The 21,965-nt window shown below is 39.1% G+C and overlaps 1 protein-coding gene across 1 annotated transcript; it reads left to right on the top strand.

Annotated features, from left to right (window-relative positions):
• The first annotated feature begins 53 nt into the window (after positions 1-53).
• On the top strand, positions 54-20,949 carry Bap55 (Brahma associated protein 55kD). Its single transcript, XM_067148454.2, has 4 exons — positions 54-778; positions 14,803-15,054; positions 18,382-18,579; positions 20,411-20,949. The coding sequence occupies exons 1-4, from the start codon at positions 116-118 to the stop codon at positions 20,624-20,626; spliced, it is 1,329 nt and encodes a 442-aa protein (XP_067004555.2). The 5' UTR covers positions 54-115; the 3' UTR covers positions 20,627-20,949.
• The last annotated feature ends 1,016 nt before the right edge of the window (positions 20,950-21,965 follow it).

Raw genomic sequence — 21,965 nt, 5'->3', positions numbered from 1 at the left:
CATAAATATTCTTTGGCTACCAGCTGTCGTGCGCAGCATTCTATCCTCTTTGGTGCGCAGGTCGTGCACTTGTGTATAGTAAACAATAAACTTAGGAGACCGGTGAATTACAATTATGAGTGCAGGAATGTTATATGGTGGCGATGAAATCGGTGCACTTGTTTTTGATATAGGGCATTATTCTATGAGAGTAGGATATGCCCAAGAAGATACTCCTAAGGCAGAGGTACCTGCTGTTGTCGGCGTCCTCGAGGAGGCTGCGCCGTCCGTGCCACCGGTTAACCCCCAGATGATGGATGTTGATGAAAAGAAGTCTGATCCTTCGTCAGGTAGTCCAGGAAAGAAGTATTATATTGATACTAATTATCTGAATGTCCCTCGAAAAGGAATGGACGTTGTTAGTTATATGAAAGATGGTATGATTGAAGATTGGGACCTATTTGAAAAAGTTCTGGATTATACATATGCAAAATGTATCCATTCTGAATCGATTTACCATCCTGTACTAATGTCAGAAGCGCCATGGAATGTTAGAGCTAAACGGGAACGCTTGACAGAACTTATGTTTGAAAAGTACAATGTTCCAGCATTTTTTCTGGTAAAGAATGCAGTCTTGGCAGCGTTTGCTAATGGGCGTGCTTCTGGCATTGTGGTGGACAGCGGTGCAACCCACACATCTGCTGTACCAGTGCAAGATGGATTTGTCCTGTCCCAGGCTATTGTCAAGTCTCCCCTTGGTGGTGATTACATCACAATGCAGTGTAAAAACTTCCTACAGGTAAGTTATTTGTCTGCAGTATGAAATGCCTGAGTGTGCAGTTAATTTAAGACTGATATATTCTAAACAGGTGCAGGTTCTGAATAATATGGTACTTCATGTTCCTTGATCCTTTTCATGCTATAATTTAAGACCAATTAGACTTCTGAACTTATAACTCAGCAGTGTCAGTGAACGCTAATATCTCTCCTACATAGCATACGAGGTAAGATTTCCAAGATTCCTCATCCTAAGTTACCGTATATATTACGACCAATGGGACAGTATTGGTCTACCCAGTGGCGTGCGGTGAACACATTCGTTATCCCAGCTGCAAAAATGTTTTTTAAATATAAGCAATCGTAGCCCTACTTCACTCTCTTAAGTCAACATTACCATTTTATAAGGCTGCATTTTTCGTGGAAAGGTCTACCTGAGAAACGTATTTCAAGAATATTTTCAACCACACGCACATATTTCCAAATTGATATTCACGGCAGTGACGACACCATCATAACTTAATCTAGAACTTTTTTTTTTGGCAGGGGCTTTACGTCGCACCGACACAGATAGGTCTTGTGGCGACAATGGGATAGGAGAGGCTTAGGAGAAGGAAGGAAGTGGCCGTGGTCTTAATTCAGGTACATCCCCAGCAGAACAGATTTTAAACAATGTACTTACAGTTTCACCCGATGATGCTTCGTGATAGTGCAGTCATGGTTTCCACAAAATTACACTGGGACTAAATATTTGTTTTTAACTTAAAAAGCCTGACCGAAACGGAATCAGCAAATTATTACTGGTGTTTTACCGTCGCTGTAGTTCTATAATTTCACTCGCTTACTGAGTATAGGCCTACGTGCATCAACAACAAATGAGGCAAAATATTCGTCACGACGTATAACACACGTTATATTCTTGAAGAATAGCACAGAACTCACGAAAACTTCACCTGTAATCCAAGAGGAGCACTACGGCTATCAGAAAAATACTCTCATAGGTTATGATTTTCATTTCCGTGTTGACATATATTTAATATAATAGAGTTCGAGGGATGTTCCACCATTCAGCACAATGTAAAATATTTGAAATTTATTACGTGAAGACCAGTTTTGACTCCCTTGGAGTCATCATCAGTTCTTGTAGATAATTAAATCAATTGGAATCTGATAACAATCATCATGGGGATTGCCTACATACATCTCCATAGGTTGACAAAAAATCATGACTAAATTATATACACAATGGCAATTGCTTAAATACTTATCAATAGGTTGTCCTAAAACATAATGACAAATTATGTACACAATGGCATGAAATACTTGGCACTTGAAGAAAGATCTTGGATCAGGGTTAAAAGTATACTGTCATGTGTTTGTAGAATTCAATAAATAATAAGGTGTTCTTTAATCCACCTATTCAATACTTTAATTTCCACTTATAGTAAGAGGTAAGAAAATGAAAGTTATATTGTTCGCAGATGATATATGCTTGTGGGGAGACTCTAAAGAAGATCTTCAAGGACAAATAAACTCCTGGGCAGAATCTGCTAAAGAATATGGACTCATCTTCAGCCAAGAGAAAAATGAGGTTATGGACATGAAGAGATACGGGCAACCAATGGGACACATTGAAATGGAGGGGAAACAGCTACAGATGAACCATCAATTCAAATATCTTGGAAGTGTTACCTCTGATACTGGTTCTATAGATAAGGAAATTTCCCTCAGAATTCAGGCAGGTAGCAACTTTTACAAAATAGTTAAAGACATAATATGGAACAAGAAAATACCAACAAAATGTTAGAGAGTCATATATGAAACTTATGACGTACCAATCCTGACCTATGGTTGCGAAACATGGACCATGAGAAACAAAGATGTTAGTAGAATCCAGGCAGCAGAAATGAAATTTGTTCGTAGCATGATCGGCAAAACACGGAGGGACAGAGTCCGTAATGAGGAAATCCGCAAGCAGGCTCAAAATAACAATGCAGCGACTGAGATGGTATCGACATATGCGACGCATGGGTGATGACAGATTACCAAAAAAAAATGTATGATCTAAAACTTGAAGACAAAAGACCATGAGGGCGGCCAAGACTCAGGTACAAGGACATGGTGAAGATTGACATTCAACAGAGAGGACATACTTTGGAAAGCATTGAAGAAGGAGAGAAGTTCAGGTACCGCAACTGGTGGAGAAGCCTCGTTTGCCGACCCATCGCTTAAGTTGGAACGACATGGGATATGTATGTATGTATGTATGTATGTAGTGGTTACATAAACAGACTATCAGTTAAATGGGACATATTTAAGAACACCTTATTATTTATTGAACTGTAAATTTTCCATACAGACCAAAAATGAGATTTATAACATGTATCATTGCTTGTAGAATACCGAACAGACTTGTCAGTCTTGTTACAGTCAACTTCAAAACATGTGAACCAGTTGAAAAAAAACCTAATGACAAATTATACAGTAAGTCGGGGAGAGATGGCACACATTTTGTAATGATCGTGCAGCAAGTCTTCGCCTACATTTCGATTAGCTTATTTTTATGCTAGACGTCATTCCTTATGTCTCTCCTCACTGCTTTTTGAAGGACATGGTCTTAATGTAAGTAGATTGTAAAAAGAGATCGTTTATTTGAAAATGTGTCATCTGCGCCATCTCTCCCGTAGTGTCTGGGTGAGATGGCGTTATGTACTTGATATGCTAAGGAGGGAAGAAATTAAGAAGTAAACTATGATTACAGGTTTAATACATTTATTTACCTCATTTACATTCACTTGTCTATTATTTCTTGGCCACTAATAAATCAATTAATTATTTAAACTTAAAGATTTATCCCTCAGTCCTTTTAGGATATGTTTTTGCTTACTCTCTCTTCTCCACAATCATCACATAAGTTCTTATACACTGAACACAATTCATGCAGCCACTTGTTGCAGACGGTGCACTTAATCCAATCATCCTTCGTTTTTTTAAATGATAGTTCTCCCAGCACTCCACACACTAGTTGCAATCATCAGATATTGCATTATTTTGCCCATCTGGAATCATTTTGGCAGCTTCATTGGAATGAGGTTTTTCTCCTTTCCTACTCTTTCCCGTTGTGGCAGTGGTTGTAATTTTTCTTTGCACTTTGTTCTTTTCGTTCGCTGAGATTTCTCTTTTGTTAGAGATATTACGCTTTAAAGTTGCATTAAAGGCATGTACCACAAACTTCGATTAGGCTGTGGCTGCTTCCTCTTCTCCATAATTAGTATAATTTGACACAGAATTAAACAAAATACATATAGGAGCTGATCGGAGAATGGAAACACATTTTACACCTAAATGGAAATTCAAAGAATGCCGCGCCAACTCTCCCGACATTTGGGGAGAGATGGCACACTCCTGCCCCAGGAACTGTGTTGGCCCAACATGGCGTATGTCACACCAGCATAGTCGTTGACTAACCTAGTCACCCGCCTGTGCAAATGCAAAGTTAATTTAACTTGAACAACCCAGTCAGTGGGCTTTTATATCATGCTGCAGCAAAACTTTGAAGGTAGAGAAGACGTATTTGCCAGAAATATCCAGGATTTCAGACGAAATCAGTCGCACCATGTGACATCCAACAGATAGCTTTTGTTCTCACGTACACACTGTACACACGAGAAGCAGTGGTCGAGCGATCTAGCGGGCGATTGCCGCACTGGCCTACCCTGCGCAATCTCACCCGGTGCGCCATCTCTCCCGGAATCACTATATACACATTGTTCCGACCTCATTCGGACAGGTCCCTGAGAACATGTGATTTTAGGTTTATTACACTATATACACCTCGTGATATATTTGTTTAACCTGTCACTCACACGATGGTTTAGATATTTACAGAACTTGTCCGCATAGCACATTTCACCTTAGTGCGGCAGCCATGCTGCTTTTTAGTCACTCACCCAATTGCACGCGAAGGTGCCCGACCACTCCCGATGTAAACAACCCCAGGAAGTGGTGCTCTGATCAATCACAAACATACTGCCACACCTAAATGCATCACATTTAACAATTACAAGAAATGTTGAATTTAAATTGAACAGATAGTCATATTATGAAGTTCTTTCACCATCAATACATATGCTGTTTATGAGAGGCGCACAATTTCAACCAATATAACTTAGCAAAAATGTACACAGATGTTCAAATAATGAAACCTAAATGAACAAATTGAAATCCTACATAAAAAAGTACAGCACTAAACACAAACAATATAGAACACTGATCATAATGAAAATCTTACTATACAAGAGCAAAGAATTTAACACCAACACAAAATGAGACACTGAATGTATTTGCAAGTATCAGTCTTGAGCTGGCAATGGACATAACTTATGTACAGAACGCCTTAAAATTCCATTGCTGGTGCAAATTGTAACCGTATGCACTCGTCCATCCTTCCCAGGATGAGTTTCCTCAACCATTGCAGGTCGCCAAGAGAGAGAAGGAATATTGTCGTCCTTAACTAAGACGATAGTTCTAGGCTGAGGGTTAGGGGTTAGGCTGACTTGTCAACCATTTCTGCTGCTGTTGTAAGCTATTAAGATAGTCTTTAGACCACTGTCTCTAAAAGTTCTGCTGCAGCGCCTGAATGTAGCGCCATCTGGAAGTACAACAGTACACACCATCACTAAAGTCAGGTTCAGGGAAGGATAAAGAGGAGCTCCGATCAGAAAGTGGCCAGGGGTTAGGTATGAGGGTTCATCAGGGTCGTCTGAGAGTCTAACGAGCGGTTGTGAGATCAGGCACGCCTCTATTTGGCAAAGTAGGGTATACATCTCGTCATATGTCAAGCAGGCATTGCCAGCAGTTCTTCTCAGATGATGATTCATGGATTTCACTCCAGCTTCCCAGAGTCCCCCGAAGTGAGGTGAATCAGGAGGAATGAAATGCCAAATGAATCCCTCTTGTGCTGCATTGTTCAGCATTTCTGTCTTCCACTGCTTCGACTGGTGCACCTTTAACAATTCATTTCTAGCTCCTAGAAAGTTAGTAGCATTGTCACTATAGGCTATAGGTTTGTACACCTCCCCCACCTGGCTGCAAATCTCCGTAAGGCAGCAATAAAGGCCTGTGTGGTCAAGTCACGAACTAATTCCAAGCGTATCGCCTTGGTGCAAAGGCAGACGAACAATGCTACGTAGCATTTTACTTTGACCTTGCTCCTGGCTGCACCCTGTTTAATGTACAAAGGGCCAGCGTAGTCAACTCCCGTATTCAAGAATGGCCATGACAGAGTCACTCAAGGAGAAGGTATCTTTCCCCATGAGCTGCGTTGCTGTTGAGGCTCGTAGTCTGAAACACTTCACACATTTGTGAATGACAGTCCGTACTACTTTCTTTATGCTCACTATCCAATATCTGGATCTAGGAGAAGCTGCTACATGATTTTCACCAGCATGTAGCAGCCGAATATGCTCGTCAGCCTCAATCAACTGGGTTACATTATGACGCTGAGGTAATATGACTTGATGCCTTTCTGCAAATGGCTTCAAAGAGTTTTGTAAGCGTCCTCCTACTCGTAATACCTCGTTCCCATCTAGGAATGGGTTCAGATTTCTTATTGAACTTGGCAGTGAAACTGATGAAATAGACTTCAACTCGCCTATTTCCCTTGCGAATGTCACACGTTGAGCAAGTTTGATACATATCTGAAGTCCCATCGCTAGCTCTTCTGCAGATAATGGTCCAGTTTTTCTTACGTTGTGTCTTCGGGAAATGAATAAAACTGTTGCAATAAGCCATGACCCTCTGTAGACGACAGAGAGATGAGAACCTTCGTAATCTATAATCTTCATTTCCGTATTGACGAATTAGACAATTAGAAATAGGAAAGGATTTCCAGCTATCAGTACTTATTTATTGCACTTATTATGCTACAGGACCGGTTTTGACCCCTTACAAAGGGTCATCTTCAGCTGAACCATACATTTATATCTATGTCATGAGGTATAATTAAGATACATTGTCTGGAGAATGCCATATGATAATAAACATTTGGTCACATCCAAATGGGGCATGTCAAAACGGGAACTGGCGTGTATGTCACTATGTGCGACAATGCAATTGTATGTCTAAAATGATATGTTATAGGTCTTAAAATTAGTTTATAAAACACATTTCTACTTAAAACTAACTTATATATATAAGATGAATACAATATATATAGGAACACTTCATGCACATGAACGTTCGTGTCTTGCGTGGTGTTCAATTCATCGGTTGACTTCTGTGTTCATGTCTTATTTACATAGTTGTACACTCGGTTGCTGTTCTTGGAGTTTAAATGATACGATTTACTTGTAAAATTGTCACGTTGTATGAATAAAAGATTTTTTCTTCATGTATATACATGGAATAAAACACTTTCCAATTTTTAAAAAAGGATGCCAGATGTATGGATAAAATTAGGCTAAAATATGTTCAGCTCTGCTGTGTGTTGAAGCTTGTTGCTTTGTGTTAAAATCGAATCATGTTGTCCTGTGACATCCATAAAATTTGAGTGACATTGGGTTCAAAGTAGTGGCTCCTTTACCATTTGTAGTTGTGCAGTGGTGTTATATTATCTGTGGAAGATAAGATTGAGCTATGAGTGATATTTTATGTTGGAGGAATGTCTAAGGGTTGTGTGTGCTAATTTGAATATGTACTTACTGTTATTGGTGTGGCTGAGTTGTGTTTGATATGTAAGCTTGTTGTGTACTACTTCGTGTTCTTCTTGGGCTCATACTAGCTGCTGTGAGGGGAAGGGAAGGAGGGGTAGGGAGAGTTGTTGTGGTGGGGGTGGAGCTAGGTGTGTTGTTTGATGTTTCTCTATCGCGTGTCGTGTTCTATTTATTGATTATCTTAGGGTAGGAGTTTTTTTAGGGTGGGGATAACTGTATTGAAGATGATGTTGGTTTTTTCTGTAATTTCATTTTTGTTGTAATTTGGATTGGTATACTGATCTAGAGTGATGTAAAATTCTTCTGTTATGTTGAGCAGGGGGCCTTTGGGGTTTATGTTCAGGATTTGCATGTCATTCTCGATGTTTGTGAAACTGTGTTTATAGTCTTCGACATGTTGGCCTATTGAGGAAAAATGATTATGTTTTACCGCATTTATGTGTTCATTATATCCGGTTAGGAAGTTTCTACCGGTGCGTCCGACATAGCTTGTCTCACAGTTATTGCATTTGATACGGTATACCCCTGAGTGGTTGTATTTGTTTTTGCTGTTGATTGTCCTAACGTTGCATATGATGTTGGTACTGTTGTGTGTAGTTTTAAATGCTATTCTTAAGTTATGTTTTTGTTAAACTTTAGTTATGGGGTATATGTGTACATTATTGAAGGTAAGGGGTCGAAACCGGTCCTGTAGCATAATAAGTGCAATAAATAAGTATTGATAGCTGGAAATCCTTTCCTATTTCTAATTGTGTAATTCGTCAGTACGGAAATGAAGATTATAGATTACGATACCGTAGCCAACCAGGCAAAATGGAACGCATACAGATATCAAAACGATGAGACAGACAAGTCAATTGTTTGTCCAACTCTTGTTCCGAAAGTACAAATTTGCTGTAGCCTACACCAGAAGCCATAGAGTACTAGAAACATTAGGTCCCATCAGTGAAGGTTCATCTGCATTCACAAAGTATCACTGTATTTGTCTTCAAATAGATTGCCTCTCTCTTCATCAGTCCCAGTTTTTGTACGTCCATTAATTCTCAGGCTAAGAAAGTTGATGCCTGCTCTCCTGATAAATTGGGAAGCAGATACAAACTTGTCAGGGGCTGCAAAGAAAGAGATGAAGAGAAACTGGGATTGATGAGAGAACCAATTAATATGAGGACAGCAGTGCAGAGGGATGAGAATAAGATAGAAAGGTTACATGTGGAATACAAAAGATTGAATCTACAAGTGAAGAGGAGTATCAAGATCTGTCGTGATCTGTTGAAAATCATCCCAGTAGCTGTGTGGTAGCTCATTGGATGCTTTTAAGTGTGTTCGGTATAGTTCGTTGTTGAGATGTTGTTTTTTACGGTATAAAAACTTTATTTCTTCTTTCAGCCAGATTTTGTTTGTTCTTTTTTGCATATTACGGGTTTGTATGGTGTGCCTGTGTTTATTATTATATTTTCTCAAAAATTTAGGTGTTAGGTCATTTTTAGACATTCTTCAGAAAAGCAGTGCTCTTAATCGTGTTCGTTAGTTTGATCTTTAAGTTTCAGGAAGAAAAGGAGTAATGTTGGGGAGTGTTTAACAACGAAATTGAGCATGATAGTCGAGGAAATCAGAAACTATTATACAGAGTAATAAAATCAAAAAGAATAAATCAAGAAAAAATCAAGGCAATAGAGAGAGAAGATGGATCCATAGTACATGACGAAAAGGGTCTTCAGAAGGTGATGGCAAAGTATTTTGAAAAACTTTATAATGAGGATGACTGCTCGAATGAAAAAGGAGATAGAAAATGGAAATAATACAAGGAGAAAAAGAAGAGAACCCGATAACATGGTTGGAAATTGAAAGGGCAGTGAAAGCAATGACCAAAGGTAAAGCAAGTGGAAAAGACAAATTCAATGCTGATATGATTAAGGCAGCAGGAAGCATTGGACTACAGTGGCTATACCGAGCCCTCAGTGCCATATGGAAGGATGAGAGGATATCTGAAGATTGGCAACAAGGAAGCATTGTACCATTGTTCACAAAAAGAAATAGGAAGAAATGTGAAAATTATAGTAGAGGTATAACCCTATTATCACATGGACTAAAAATTATTGGAAAAATCTGCTTAAATTGGAGAACAATGTATTTTCTTTCTCTTCATTATAAGTTAACACAACAATAATAAGGGACCAGGAGGCTCTGGCAAAAACAACAACAGCAGAGCCCAAGGCGCATTAATATTACAAGTTTGAAGGAACTTGATCGCTCTTAATTAACTTTAGACGGGAGCTCAGAGATCACCAATAGAACATTACATGAGCACCAAAGCTCAACCCTATTTTACAATTATACAAAATAAATTCTGACTCCTACAAGTTGTTAATCCATTCCATACTAGAGGTCGCCAAACTTATGAAGCTTCTGAGCTACCGTACCATTTTTAAATCCTATTGTGAGCTACCAAAAGAAACTAGGACAGAAATAAGAATGTTTTAAAAAATTCTTACGTCTTTTTATTGCCTATAAACTTACATTTGTGCTAAATATGAAATTAATTTTAATTAAACTCATATATAAGAAAAAGAAATTGAAATCAAAGAAATTGAAGTGTAGTTAATAATAAATTACAAATGTAAGAACAGATTCTTTTATCAGACTTATTAACATTAATGAGATGGGTGGCACTCTTCTTTTTTTGTCATCAACCGTTTTTTTTTAATGTTGGGAGAGTAGGTAGTGGCTGCCCTTTGAATATAGTTATCCAAGTGTTCATCAGTCAGTCTGTTCCTATACTTGCTTTCTATAAATTTCACACTGAAAAAAGAACCCTCACACAGGTAGATAGAGCTGAATATTGTCTTCACTTTGAAAGCAACCTGGACCACAACTGGGTATTTTTCTTTAGGAACAAGAGGCCAAATTGTTTTAGTGCTTGAAGGAAGCGACTTTACAGATAAATCATTTTGAAAAGCTATCAGTTCCAACTCCACTGCAGCATTGTTATCTTGAAGATCAAAATGCTCCATGACACAAGTAGAGAGCTCTTCAGCATCAATCACTGTATGAGGTGATTTGAAAAAGCGTGCAACAATTGAAATGCTTTTGAAATCTTGGAAGCATTTGTTGAATTGACTTCTCAACTGTGAAAGAATTTCAACATATTGTTTCCTGTTGTAAGGGGACGTTGAAGAGCCTTGCTTTTTGAGGGTTTGTTTCAAACAGGTAAAGTGTTTCTATTCACCCTGGATGAGAATATTTTCCCCACAGTTCCTACCTTTTTTTAGAATGAAGCAACATCCGAGATTGTTCCACCAGTATCTTGATCCTTACCGGTACCTTAGGCTGCAAGTTAAGGATATTTAACTTTTCGGTGATGTCTGGAGAAAAGCAAAATCTTGCAGCTAAACTGAATCTTCTTGTTCACAGAAGACTTCACCTCGTTCTTTAAAAAATTCTACTAACGCAGGAAGCAACTCTTTAAAACGTTTTAATACTCTGCCTCTACTAAGCCAATGAACTTCTGTATGAAGCAGTAAATCACCATACTAGCAATCTAGTTCATCAGTCGGTGTTCTGAATAAACATCTCTGAATTGCATGTGCTCAATGTTCACTACTTTTATGACTGTTTTCATGTCATTGTTCGTACTTAAAACTTTCCACACAGTGACTGCTGGTGTATTACACAATGGTAAGAGAAATTTTGCAAACTGTTGTCCTGATAAAGATGTTGATTCTCATAAGGAACCTGAAATATTTGTTCTGAATAACTAAATTTATAATACCAAAATAGTTGGTCCTTTATTGGACTTGGTAAATTTTCCAGCTAACTCATTCTTGGTTGCACACCCACCAAGACGCATGGCTAGTGCATACCGTGGAGGCCACTGCATAGGCTACTTGGAGCCACCGGCATTGCCAATGCACTATGAGAGACTTTGTCTCATAACGAAAAAATGATGCCTGCTTGGCCATCAGATGATGTAGATGTTAATTCCCATAGGGAGCCTGAAATATTTGTCCCGAATAAGAAAATTTATAATACCAATATAAATGGTCCATTATTGGACATTATAAATTTTCCAGCTAACTCATTCCTGGTCGCCAGCGTTTCACCCCCGTGTGTTAAATAGGGACGTAGGCAGATAAAGTTTGTGCCAGATAGCGCTCGTGTAGTACCAGGTAAGCGCAAGGCGATCATCTTATGTTTCTCCCAGTCAGCTGCGAGTAATGTATAGAATGTGACAGAGTTTTCCGAGCTAAACCCGATTGTATCTTCTCTAATTTTACTCCAAAACTATATTAATTAATTGTATAGAAATATCCCCTAATATATTACGGACGATTTTCAGCGTTTAAGCGCTAAGCAAAGCAAAGTCACCTCCGTACAGGCCATGAAGGCCCTTGGAGGAGTGGAAGGTAAAGACTTCCACCATTGTTAACCACGGCACATGATGGGGTAGGAGTGGTTAGCTCTACGCCCGGCCGCCTTTGCCCCCAGGAATTAACCTGGTACTCATTTTTTGTGTAGGCTGAGTGAACCTCAGGGCCATATGCACCTCCAGAAGTGGAAATCTCGTTTCTTAAATTTTACAATTTCCTGGCGGGGATTCGAACCCACATACTTCCGGGCGAACCGAGCACGCCTTCACTGCCTCGGCCAGGCAGCCCCTGTTTAAGCGTTAAACAGCTGCAATATGAGCTACGACCAGAAGCGCTAAAATTGGCGGTAGGAAGGAAGAATTAGTACAGCGGTAATTAGAAAATGCTAACATGCTTTATTATCCAAATAATGAATAGGAGTCAGCATGCCTTTTCCTAAAGATTACAGTTACTTGGGGGTATTCTACATTGATAAATATATAAATATACTTCCACAAGACTTAAATCATAAATAGAGATTTAAATACGCACTTGCTCCCCTTGCTTATAGACTTCGATTCATGTATTTTTTAAGGTTGATGGCTTACATGAAACTGCAGATACAGCCTTGTCCATCACCAAAGGCATGTGAATTTCTTGAGTTACCCAGTGCCGGTTCCTTTGAAGATTTGACCATCAGCCATAAGGTGAAGATCACTATCACAAATTTGCATTTGATGGATTATTTCATATTTAGAAAATCAGAAATAGATGGGACACCTGTTTCCAATTACAAATCATTGTGTTATGCTGGATACAGACTTTTCAGGTTAATTTCAATCGGGTGAAATTATAAAATTCAGTCCTGTGAAATCTGAGTACACAAAACATACGACCTATAATGTGAATCTTATTTTAGGAGTACCTGGTGACATTATAGGAGGGGAATGTGATTGTTTAGCTGGAGCAAGCCCCAAGGCAACTGGTAAGCATATTGCAGCTGTAAGCTATGCATTAGAGCACTTCCCCAAGACTGGTATTATTCAGTGTTCAGAAACATGCAGCCAAAATTTATAAACTTTTCAGCATCTCCCTACCAAACGGTTGAGGCCAGTTAGCCCTCTGAAAGTGGAATGTTTACCCTTGGAACAAATTTTGCTATTAAAATCTCAGTTGTGCACCAGTTATAACTCTAGTCGAGGAGCATTTCTGTCTAAAAGCAAGGGGGCTGTTTTCAAGGACACTTTCTCTATCAGGCCAAATGTTCAACTCTTTAAATTGGCAGTACATGAAATTAATCCAAACATTAAATGTTCTCCCAACAGTAGTTTTATGGATTCCGAAGTTAAGACCTAGTTCCTTGTCATATTTGTTGGTCCTTAGCTTCATATCTGTCAAGAAGAAACACAGTCTGGGTTCAAGAGGGAATATCTGTAAATCGTATCTGTTTTCTCACAGAACAGCAGACACCAAATTACAATGTTGAACGTCTACAAACCTCGTATAAAGCAATATGGCATCAGGATTACGCATTGTTTGCTCAACAAACAAATTACCTGTAGTATATGAGTGCTGATGTCTTTGGAAATGGGAGTCACAAATGTTACATTCACTTCTTGGGGTATATTCACGATTTCTTCCCGTACTTCAAAGGAGGTGATTTCTACATATTCCAATATTGTAGGCTTTTCGTGGTAATCCAGCACTTTTCTGGTGTATGGCCTCTTCCTTGTTTTTGTTGTGTTCGTGGCCACGGAAAAAGCGATGGAACAGCGCCCGGTTTTAATCTTGCTCTCTCACCTTAAAATACAAACTCATACATTCGGTGGTTGTTATCGAAATGCCTAATCAGTTTATAGGTAGAAAATAGGAATTATTTCCCTTCGTAAATCGCACTTACCCAACAAAGTTTTCGTGAAGTCACCGGGTTGAAAATAATGGGAACACAATTTAATATTTTCGATCAGATCTTCTCACCGAAATTTTTCTTTCTAATAGCATGTAACTATTTCTTCCTCATTTCTGTATTTTGTGGAAACGGGTGAAACGAAAATGGGCTTCCCTGATTTTTGCAAAGAGGAACACTGCAATAGCTCGGCATAGTCACGAAAATAACAAATTAAACAACTTAAATTCGTGGATATTTAGCGGCATGAGTGCACAGGAGACAAATGAAGAGCACATTGAGCTTACCCAGTACAACAGCAGTGCATTGTATCGGTGCTAGTTCTATACATCCCTATTGGGCTCATCAGTTGATACATAGCACACCCACCGAGACGCATGGCTAGTGCATACCGTGGAGGCCACTGTGTAGGCTGCTTGGAGCTACCGGCAGTGCCAATGCACTATGAGAGATTTTGTCCCATTCCCAAAAATTGATGCCTGCTTGGCGATCAGATGATGTAGATGTTGATTCCCTTAGGGAACGTGAAATATTTGTCCTGAATGAGTAAATTTATAAAATACCAATATAAATGGTCCGTTATTGGACATTATAAATTTTCCACCGAACACATTCCTGGTTGCCAGCGTTTCGCCCCCGTGTGCTAAGTTGGGCTCATCAGTTGGTACATAGCACACCCACCAAGACACATGACTAGTGCATACCGTGAAGGCCACTTGGAGCCACCGGCAGTGCCAATGCACTATGAAAGACTTTGTCTCAGTACCAAAAATTGATGCATGCTTGGCCATCAGATGATGTACATGTTGATTCCCGTAGGGAACCTGAAATATTTGTCCCGATGAGTAAATTTATAATACCAATATAAATGGTCCATTATTGGATATTATAAATTTTCCATATTGCTTCTTTTTATAAAAAAAATTGATTAAGCTTATGTGTGTAAGTAAGGAAAGCAGAGTTGTTCACTGGTGATAATTGTTTTAAAAGACAAAACAACAATATTATTGATTAGTTTGTTCATCCATTGTATGATGTTTCTTTTGTATGTTCTGTACATGTTTCCTTTACTCTGTTCTAGGAGAATGATATTGAGGTGGTGCCTCCATATATGATTGCGTCTAAGGAACCAGTCAAAGAAAGAGAAAAGGCTCGCTGGACCAAGAAGCGCAACTTACCTGAAGTTACAACATCATGGCATAATTACATGACAAAGAAGGTGGTGCAGGACTTTCAAGCAAGTGTGCTTCAAGTATCTGAAACTCCATACGATGAGAAGACGGTGTCATCTATTCCTACTGCCCATTATGAGTTTCCAAATGGTTACCATCAGGTATGCATGATATTTTATTTTACGTATGATAACAGTATTATACGGTATATACAGATGTTAGGGGCTGCCTGTCCAAGGCAGTAAAGGCTTGCTCGGTTCACCTGGAAGGACGTGGTTTCGAATCCCTGCCAGGAAGTCTAACAGCGAAATTAACCAAGTATGGTTAAAATTCCCAACCCCGCCAGGAATCAAACCCAGGACTCCCGTAGCCAAAGGCCAGCGCGCTAACCCTTTACCCATGGAGCTGGACATGTTGCCCTCTAATAACTGAATAACACTGTGAAAAAGTGCTGCCTGAGTATGCACACCTCAGACAAGGGATCATAAAAAACTGCTTGTTTATATTTGGGCACCTGCTTTCTGACTCAAAATATTATTTCAGGGCTGGATAAAACTTCAGTACTCGTTCAGTGGAAGGTAACAGGGAAAGCCACCTTGTTCTACTGAAACCAAGAACCTTTGAATTTTCAGTCTCAACAAAATTATGAAAATCCATTAAGGAGGCATCACATACAGTGTAAATGTGAAAATATACCGTATAATCCCGAATACCACCCGCACTTTTTCCCCCAAAATATTGGTTCAAAATCTTGGGTGCGGGTCATATTCAAGCCGTTCATTCTTGTAAATATTTATTACGTTTACATAGAGTATTGAAACTAATTTGAATACGGTTACCATACTCAATATACCACATGTAAACGGGCATTCAGGTCTTATTGTGTTATAATTGCATTCTAGAAAACAAGATTGATTTTTTTCTCAATACGGTTACAACGGCATGTAAACGCGAAATGTAATGAAATACAGTAAATCTAAAAATATGGCTGAATATGAAAGCCGCTGCTGCGGATGCTTGATCGTCATTTGTTTCACAAGTGTTGCTGGTATGCTGGGTGCGCGAATAGCTGATTTTGTGGGAAATCGTACTTTGCGAAAGTCGAGACTGTTGGTTACGGAAGTCTACCTCGCTCACATTCGAGTTCCTTATCTGTCCTGTGAAAGTGCTGTCTCGATAGTAAGCAGTGGAATCAAAACTGCGCCTGCGGTCATTTACTGTGCATGAGAAACTTAAAGTTGTAAGCGAAGCTGAAATATACGGAAATCGTGCCGTTGGCAGAAAATACGATATTGATGATTCGTGATTGGCGCAAGAAGGAGGAAAAACTTCTAAAAAGTAACGGCGATCGCAGAGTGTTCCATGTGCAGAGTACAGTGTTTCTGGAAATTGAAGAACGACTCCACAAATTTGTGATAGAAAAAAGTGTCAGGATATGGTGTTTCTAGTGAAATGTATCAATTGAAAGCACTAGAGATCTCAAAAGAACTCAAAACACAGGGTTTTACTGCAAGCCACAGATGGACCCAAAACTTTAATCGGAGAAAGGGGTTGTGCATTCGGAGACGTGCATCTGTTTCACGTCGTCTCCCTGGGGCGTATGAAGAAATTTTAATGACCTTTCAGCGTCACGTTATTGATTTGAGGAAGCAAAATTCTTATTTGCTGTCGCAAATTGGGAATGCTGACCAGACACCTGTCTATTTTGAAATGCCGTTGGAAAATACAGTGGATACAAAGGGTCCTAAAAGTGTAACTATCAGAACAGGTGGTAACGAAAAGCAACAATGCACGGTAATGTTGTGCGTATTAGCGGATGGAATCAAACTCCCTCCATATGTGGTTCTGAAAAGGAGAACACTTCCGAAAGGGAAGTTCCCGTCTGGCGTTATTCTTAGAACACACGAGTCCGGCTGGATGGACAGTGCGTTAGTTGAGGACTGGGTGAAGTGCATTTGGCAACGTCACCCGGGAGCTTTGTTACAAAAATAAAACATGCTTGTGTTGGACAGTTACCGAGGACATACAACTGACGCCGTAAAAGATATGATGAGGAAATGAAAACCAATCTTGCGATAATTCCCAGAGGACTCACTTCTATTCTACAGCCGTTGGATGTGCGCATGAACCGGTCTTTCAAAATTGCAATGAAGTGACGTATGGCTTTTAGTGCTGGGAGATCCCAGGACGGGTTCGGCTCACCAGGTGCAGGTCTTTTTATTTGACGCCGGTAGGTGACCTGCGCGTCGTGGTGAGGATAAAATTATGATGAAGACAACACATACACCCAGCCCCCATGCCAGGGAAATTCACCAATGATGGTTAAAATTCCCGACCCTTCCAGGAATCGAACCCGGGACCCCTGTGACCGAAGGCCAGCACGCTAACCCTTTAGCCATGGAGCCGAACAAAACCGCAATGAAACAGTTGTACACCGAATGGATGTCTGATGGTGATCACGCATTAACACCAACCGGACGAGTGAAGATGCCTGAAATGGGACTAATATGCAGCTGGATCAAGACCGCATGGGTGCAGATTCCCAACGAGCTAGTGTCCAAAAGCTTTTGAGAAATGTCGAATTTCAAATTCACTGAACAGTAGTGAGGACGACTATTTGTGGAAAGATGCCAGCGACGAAAGTTCCTATGGTGAAATTTCAGATGACGACAATGAATTGTGAATAATCCGAGTATTGGACCGATTTTATTTATGAGTTTTGTGATGATTTTATTAATTGTAAGCTGTTTGAATTTATATTTGTGGTGTATTTGAAGAAACTTAAATAGGTATATAAGTTATTTGGTTTTTTTTTTTTTTTTTTTTCTGTATTTTGCCGTCTCAAATTTAGGGTGCAGGTCTTATTCGGTGGCGGGTGGTATTTGGGATTATACGGTAAGTAGATTTTCTGCATTACACTTTCAACACAAACTGGAAGACAATCCACAACAGTTTGTGTAGCAGTATTGACAATGACCACTGCAACCCACACCAACAATTGATTTCTCAAGAGACCTGCATGATGGAATAAGCATTTTGTAGAACATCTCCTAGATGAGCCACCAAAGTTAAAATTAGTGTTGTCCACACGAAGTCCACTAATTTACTTTCAAGGTAAAAATCCTTGACCATCTTCACGCCTAATCCATCCTGTCTGTCTGTCTGTCTGTCTGTCTGTCTGTCTGTCTGTCTGTCTGTCTGTCTGTTCCTGTTCATTTGATCCCAGTTCAGCGCCTAGAAAGAAATTAGTGGGAAATGAGCTGGATGTAGCTGCATTGTTGGCGAGTTTATGCTTCTTATGTTGTTCTTATGTTGTTGAATTAAACGATGCTACCAAGCTAGTTGCAAATAAAGGATTTTTTTTAGTTCTTGATATTTTAAATGGCATAACATTTAATATTTGTGCAGTATTAAATGTGAAATTATTAATTAAATATTTTTTTAGTTTAGGTATTGTTGCTGTTCTTATTATTATGATTCTGTTACAGGACTTTGGAAGTGAACGGTTTCGTATACCAGAAGCACTTTTTGATCCAAGTGTAGTTCAGATGCGCGGTGGTGTGGTGGGTAACACTATGCTTGGTGTGGGTCACATTGTCACCACTAGTGTGGGCATGTGCGATGTTGATGTACGTCCTGGACTCTACAGCAGTGTTGTGGTCACTGGAGGAAATTCCTTCTTGCAGGTATTGTTTTCATGTAGTTTACGAAACTACATTTAGCCTTATTATATAATGTAAAAAATGTGGGCACATTTGTGGCTAGCAACTTTGTTCAATATGCAATGTGCTTGGATACAAATGACTAATTATTGTTAATTTCTTCATGATAAATGATTGACAGTTTTACATTCTTATGATTTTTTTCCATCCGAGTAACTGTCTTTCTTGTAAACTTTATTGATTAGTTGCATTTAGAGCAGTGACCAATTAACCAATCAGTTTGAGTGTTGTGATGAAGCAAGTGTAGAAGAGTGGTTAGAATCTGCATTGAAGCTGAGAGATGATATTGATTGAGGAGCAGTCGTGGCAACCTTTTATGGGATTAGTCTTGTTGCCAGTGAATGTTCTATTCGATACTTCTAGATTACAGGTCTCCCTATGGTTATATTCACAGTGAAAAGAGCATGGGGTTATGGGAGTTAATTTTGTTTGATGAGTGAGAATTTTCTTGAGGTTTGATGTATTACTAGGAAATTAATAAAAAGAATGCAGATAGAAAGATATCTAAATATTTCAACGAAAGGAACTAACTTACCGTGTCCCTTGCGGGTCAGGACACATAGCGCCCCAGTACAAGTTTTCCCCAGTGTTCTCCCCAGAAATTTCTGTCAGCCGGGTGGCAGGAATGAGTAGCCAGTTATTTAATGAAGCCAAGCTTTCAGCCAATTTGCATTGACCTTCATCTGGGCATGTTAAGTTCTGCTTCTGACAGTGAGCAAAGAAATTCAAAGAAACATGAAGTCATGACCGTACTATCCACGGCCTACCCCACTAATTGGACTCGAGGATCGTCGTGCTGTAATTCACCACCCTCTGTTGACAGTTTTGTGAGTGCGTCCCGCTGTTCCATGGTGGTGTTAAGCATGTATTTCTGTAGTACAGGTCTCCATGTATTTGATAACTTGAAGCCGTCTTCCCTGTTGATGTTATTTAGGCGCAGCTCTATCTCTATGGCTTCCCTTAACAGTCAAGCATAGAAGTCTTTTACAGGCGCGATGACCTTCTCCTGGTCAGAGGATTTCATGGTCTGTACGGTAGAAATGTTCTGCTATGGCAGACTGGCTTATGGCATTCTCCATGGATGTTATTCAATAATCTCACTGCTGACCGGCAAGCAAAAGTGAGCATTTCTGAGAGGACCGGCTTGCTCCCAAAGGTGCAATTTACCCTGTGAAGTTCAGGAATTCAAGCCCTTTTCCTGTTATTATGCAACTTTTCCCAACCTGCCTCCTGTGACAAGGGCTCTTATCTATGTTGGAAATCACGTTCCTTTCGCAGAGGATGACGGAATATTTTCAGGGCTAGGCAGTAGTGATCGTACTAAGCAGTAATAGCGAAAATTCATGTCGCGGCAAGGGAAATAATGTTATATAAATATATATGGGGATAAGAGCTTCGAATTTATGACACGTTAAGCGAAAAAACGTGTTAATGAGGAATGCATTAATGAGGTTTCACTGTAATTTGAAATCCAAATCAATGTATGAAAACCCTGTTAATTTATCAGTACTGCTATCCATTACCTACTTCTCTTCACCCCGCATTTTAGTTTTGTTCCTCTTACATGATGTAACAATTTTTTGCTGTTCTTTTTATAGACATATCAAATTCCCAACATGCTTGTAGGAGGTCCTTGGAGATATTCCTGTTTTTCCTGTTCAGAATGAACAACTAATTTTTTGGCTGTGATCACAATATCAGTAGTCACACATAAAACTGCAAGCTTGACTAACTGTAGGCCCCTTTTGTACATCAGATGCTTGTGTATTAATATATTTGTGTTTTGATTATCTAGGGTTTTCCTGAGAGGCTGAACCGAGACCTGTCAGTTCGCATCCCATCAAGTATGCGCCTAAAACTGATCAGTGCTAATGGATGTGCAGAACGACGCTTTGGTGCTTGGATTGGTGGCTCTATTTTGGCATCCATTGGAACATTCCAGCAGATGTGGATCTCTAGCCAAGAGTATGATGAGGCAGGAAAGGGCCAAGTAGAACGTAAATGTCCCTAGATGTCGCTGTATTGGTGGTGTTATTGAACTCCGTATGTGTGATGTAATCTGTCAGCCTGACAAAGAGAGTGAATGTGAGACAGTTTTGTTTAGAATGAAGTTTACATGTATGTTAAATGACTGATGTGAAAGTAAATGTCCTGGTAAGCACAAAATATTATCTGGAATATTGACATACTGGTGTTAACTTGATAGCTCGCCATGAATATCAGAAATATGTGCAGATTTCATTAAGATGATGTGTAACATACGCTGATTGTACAAATATTGCATATAACCTTTTTTTTTTTTTAAATACCCCTGACTAATAAAGTGCTTAATGATGAAAACAAAACCATATACAAATTCCAAGTCAGATCATATAACTTGATGTGTTACTTCGTGCATAGCCAGTTAGAACAATAAATCTCTTTTCTATTATTTTTAAAGTTGCCTTTATTCTGTATCTTTACTTTCTGTACATCTTATGAAGAGCTTTGGTGGTTACATCTCTGGTCTGTAGCAAAACTAAATCTCGCCCAACAATGGGGCTAATAAATTTGAGGTCTAAGTTACAGAAGTTACTACCATATTAACTGAAAAATATTTATATAAATTTGCTGGGATGCACATAAAATTGATTAGCCCCTTTACTATAAAATTTGAGAGAAAACCCAAAATTTGAGATGGCACCACTGTAATGTGATTACAGAAATGAATAAACAAATAAGCAACTTTGTATCGCATGAAAGATCCCCTTCTCGTATGGTAACGATCATATGCTGACAAAAATCCAAATTTGCTTCCTAATCTTCCCTGACACCTATTAACTCTCTGAAATTTAATCTTGGTAGTATATTACAAAAAAAAAAAAAAACTACTATTAACTTAATTATGAATTTAATACCAATGAATAGGCAATTTCATTTACAAATTCTACACAAGTACACACACTTTACAACATTTCTTCCTCACAACATCCATCAGTACCTTATGAAAATAATCATCACAGACAACAAACACTTTACAATACATACCTCTTAATTATATTCCTTATACTCATACATGGCACATATCAATACACATGAAATATAGCTTATGAGCTTATGCCTCTTTTTCTAATCAGACCAATTTACATAGTGTGTTCCCTAATCTAAAATTTCACATGTATTCTTCCCTCTTGTGTCCAGGATCCTATAGCTCACCACCAACATCCATTGGAGTTGATCAATTGATTCCTCCCACTTCCCAGATGTCATATAACAGAATTTACACTTCACTAACCCATGCTGCTACACTGCACAAACGAAGACATAGCTTTTAATGTTGCAATCCACTTCTCATAGTTTCAGAACAACTG

This window comes from Anabrus simplex, chromosome 5 (assembly GCF_040414725.1).
Source record: "Anabrus simplex isolate iqAnaSimp1 chromosome 5, ASM4041472v1, whole genome shotgun sequence".
Taxonomy (NCBI): Eukaryota; Metazoa; Arthropoda; class Insecta; order Orthoptera; family Tettigoniidae; genus Anabrus; species Anabrus simplex.
This window is presented reverse-complemented; position numbering and strand designations above follow the sequence as displayed.

What these genes read in the sequence shown, in the direction of transcription:
- Bap55 (XM_067148454.2), top strand. Translation starts at nt 116, where the DNA reads ATGAGTGCAGGAATGTTATATGGTGGCGATGAAATCGGTGCACTTGTT. An exon ending in AGTGTAAAAACTTCCTACAG is followed by an intron (nt 779 to 14,802) that starts GTAAGTTATTTG and finishes ACTCTGTTCTAG; the next exon opens with GAGAATGATATTGAGGTGGT. An exon ending in TTCCAAATGGTTACCATCAG is followed by an intron (nt 15,055 to 18,381) that starts GTATGCATGATA and finishes ATTCTGTTACAG; the next exon opens with GACTTTGGAAGTGAACGGTT.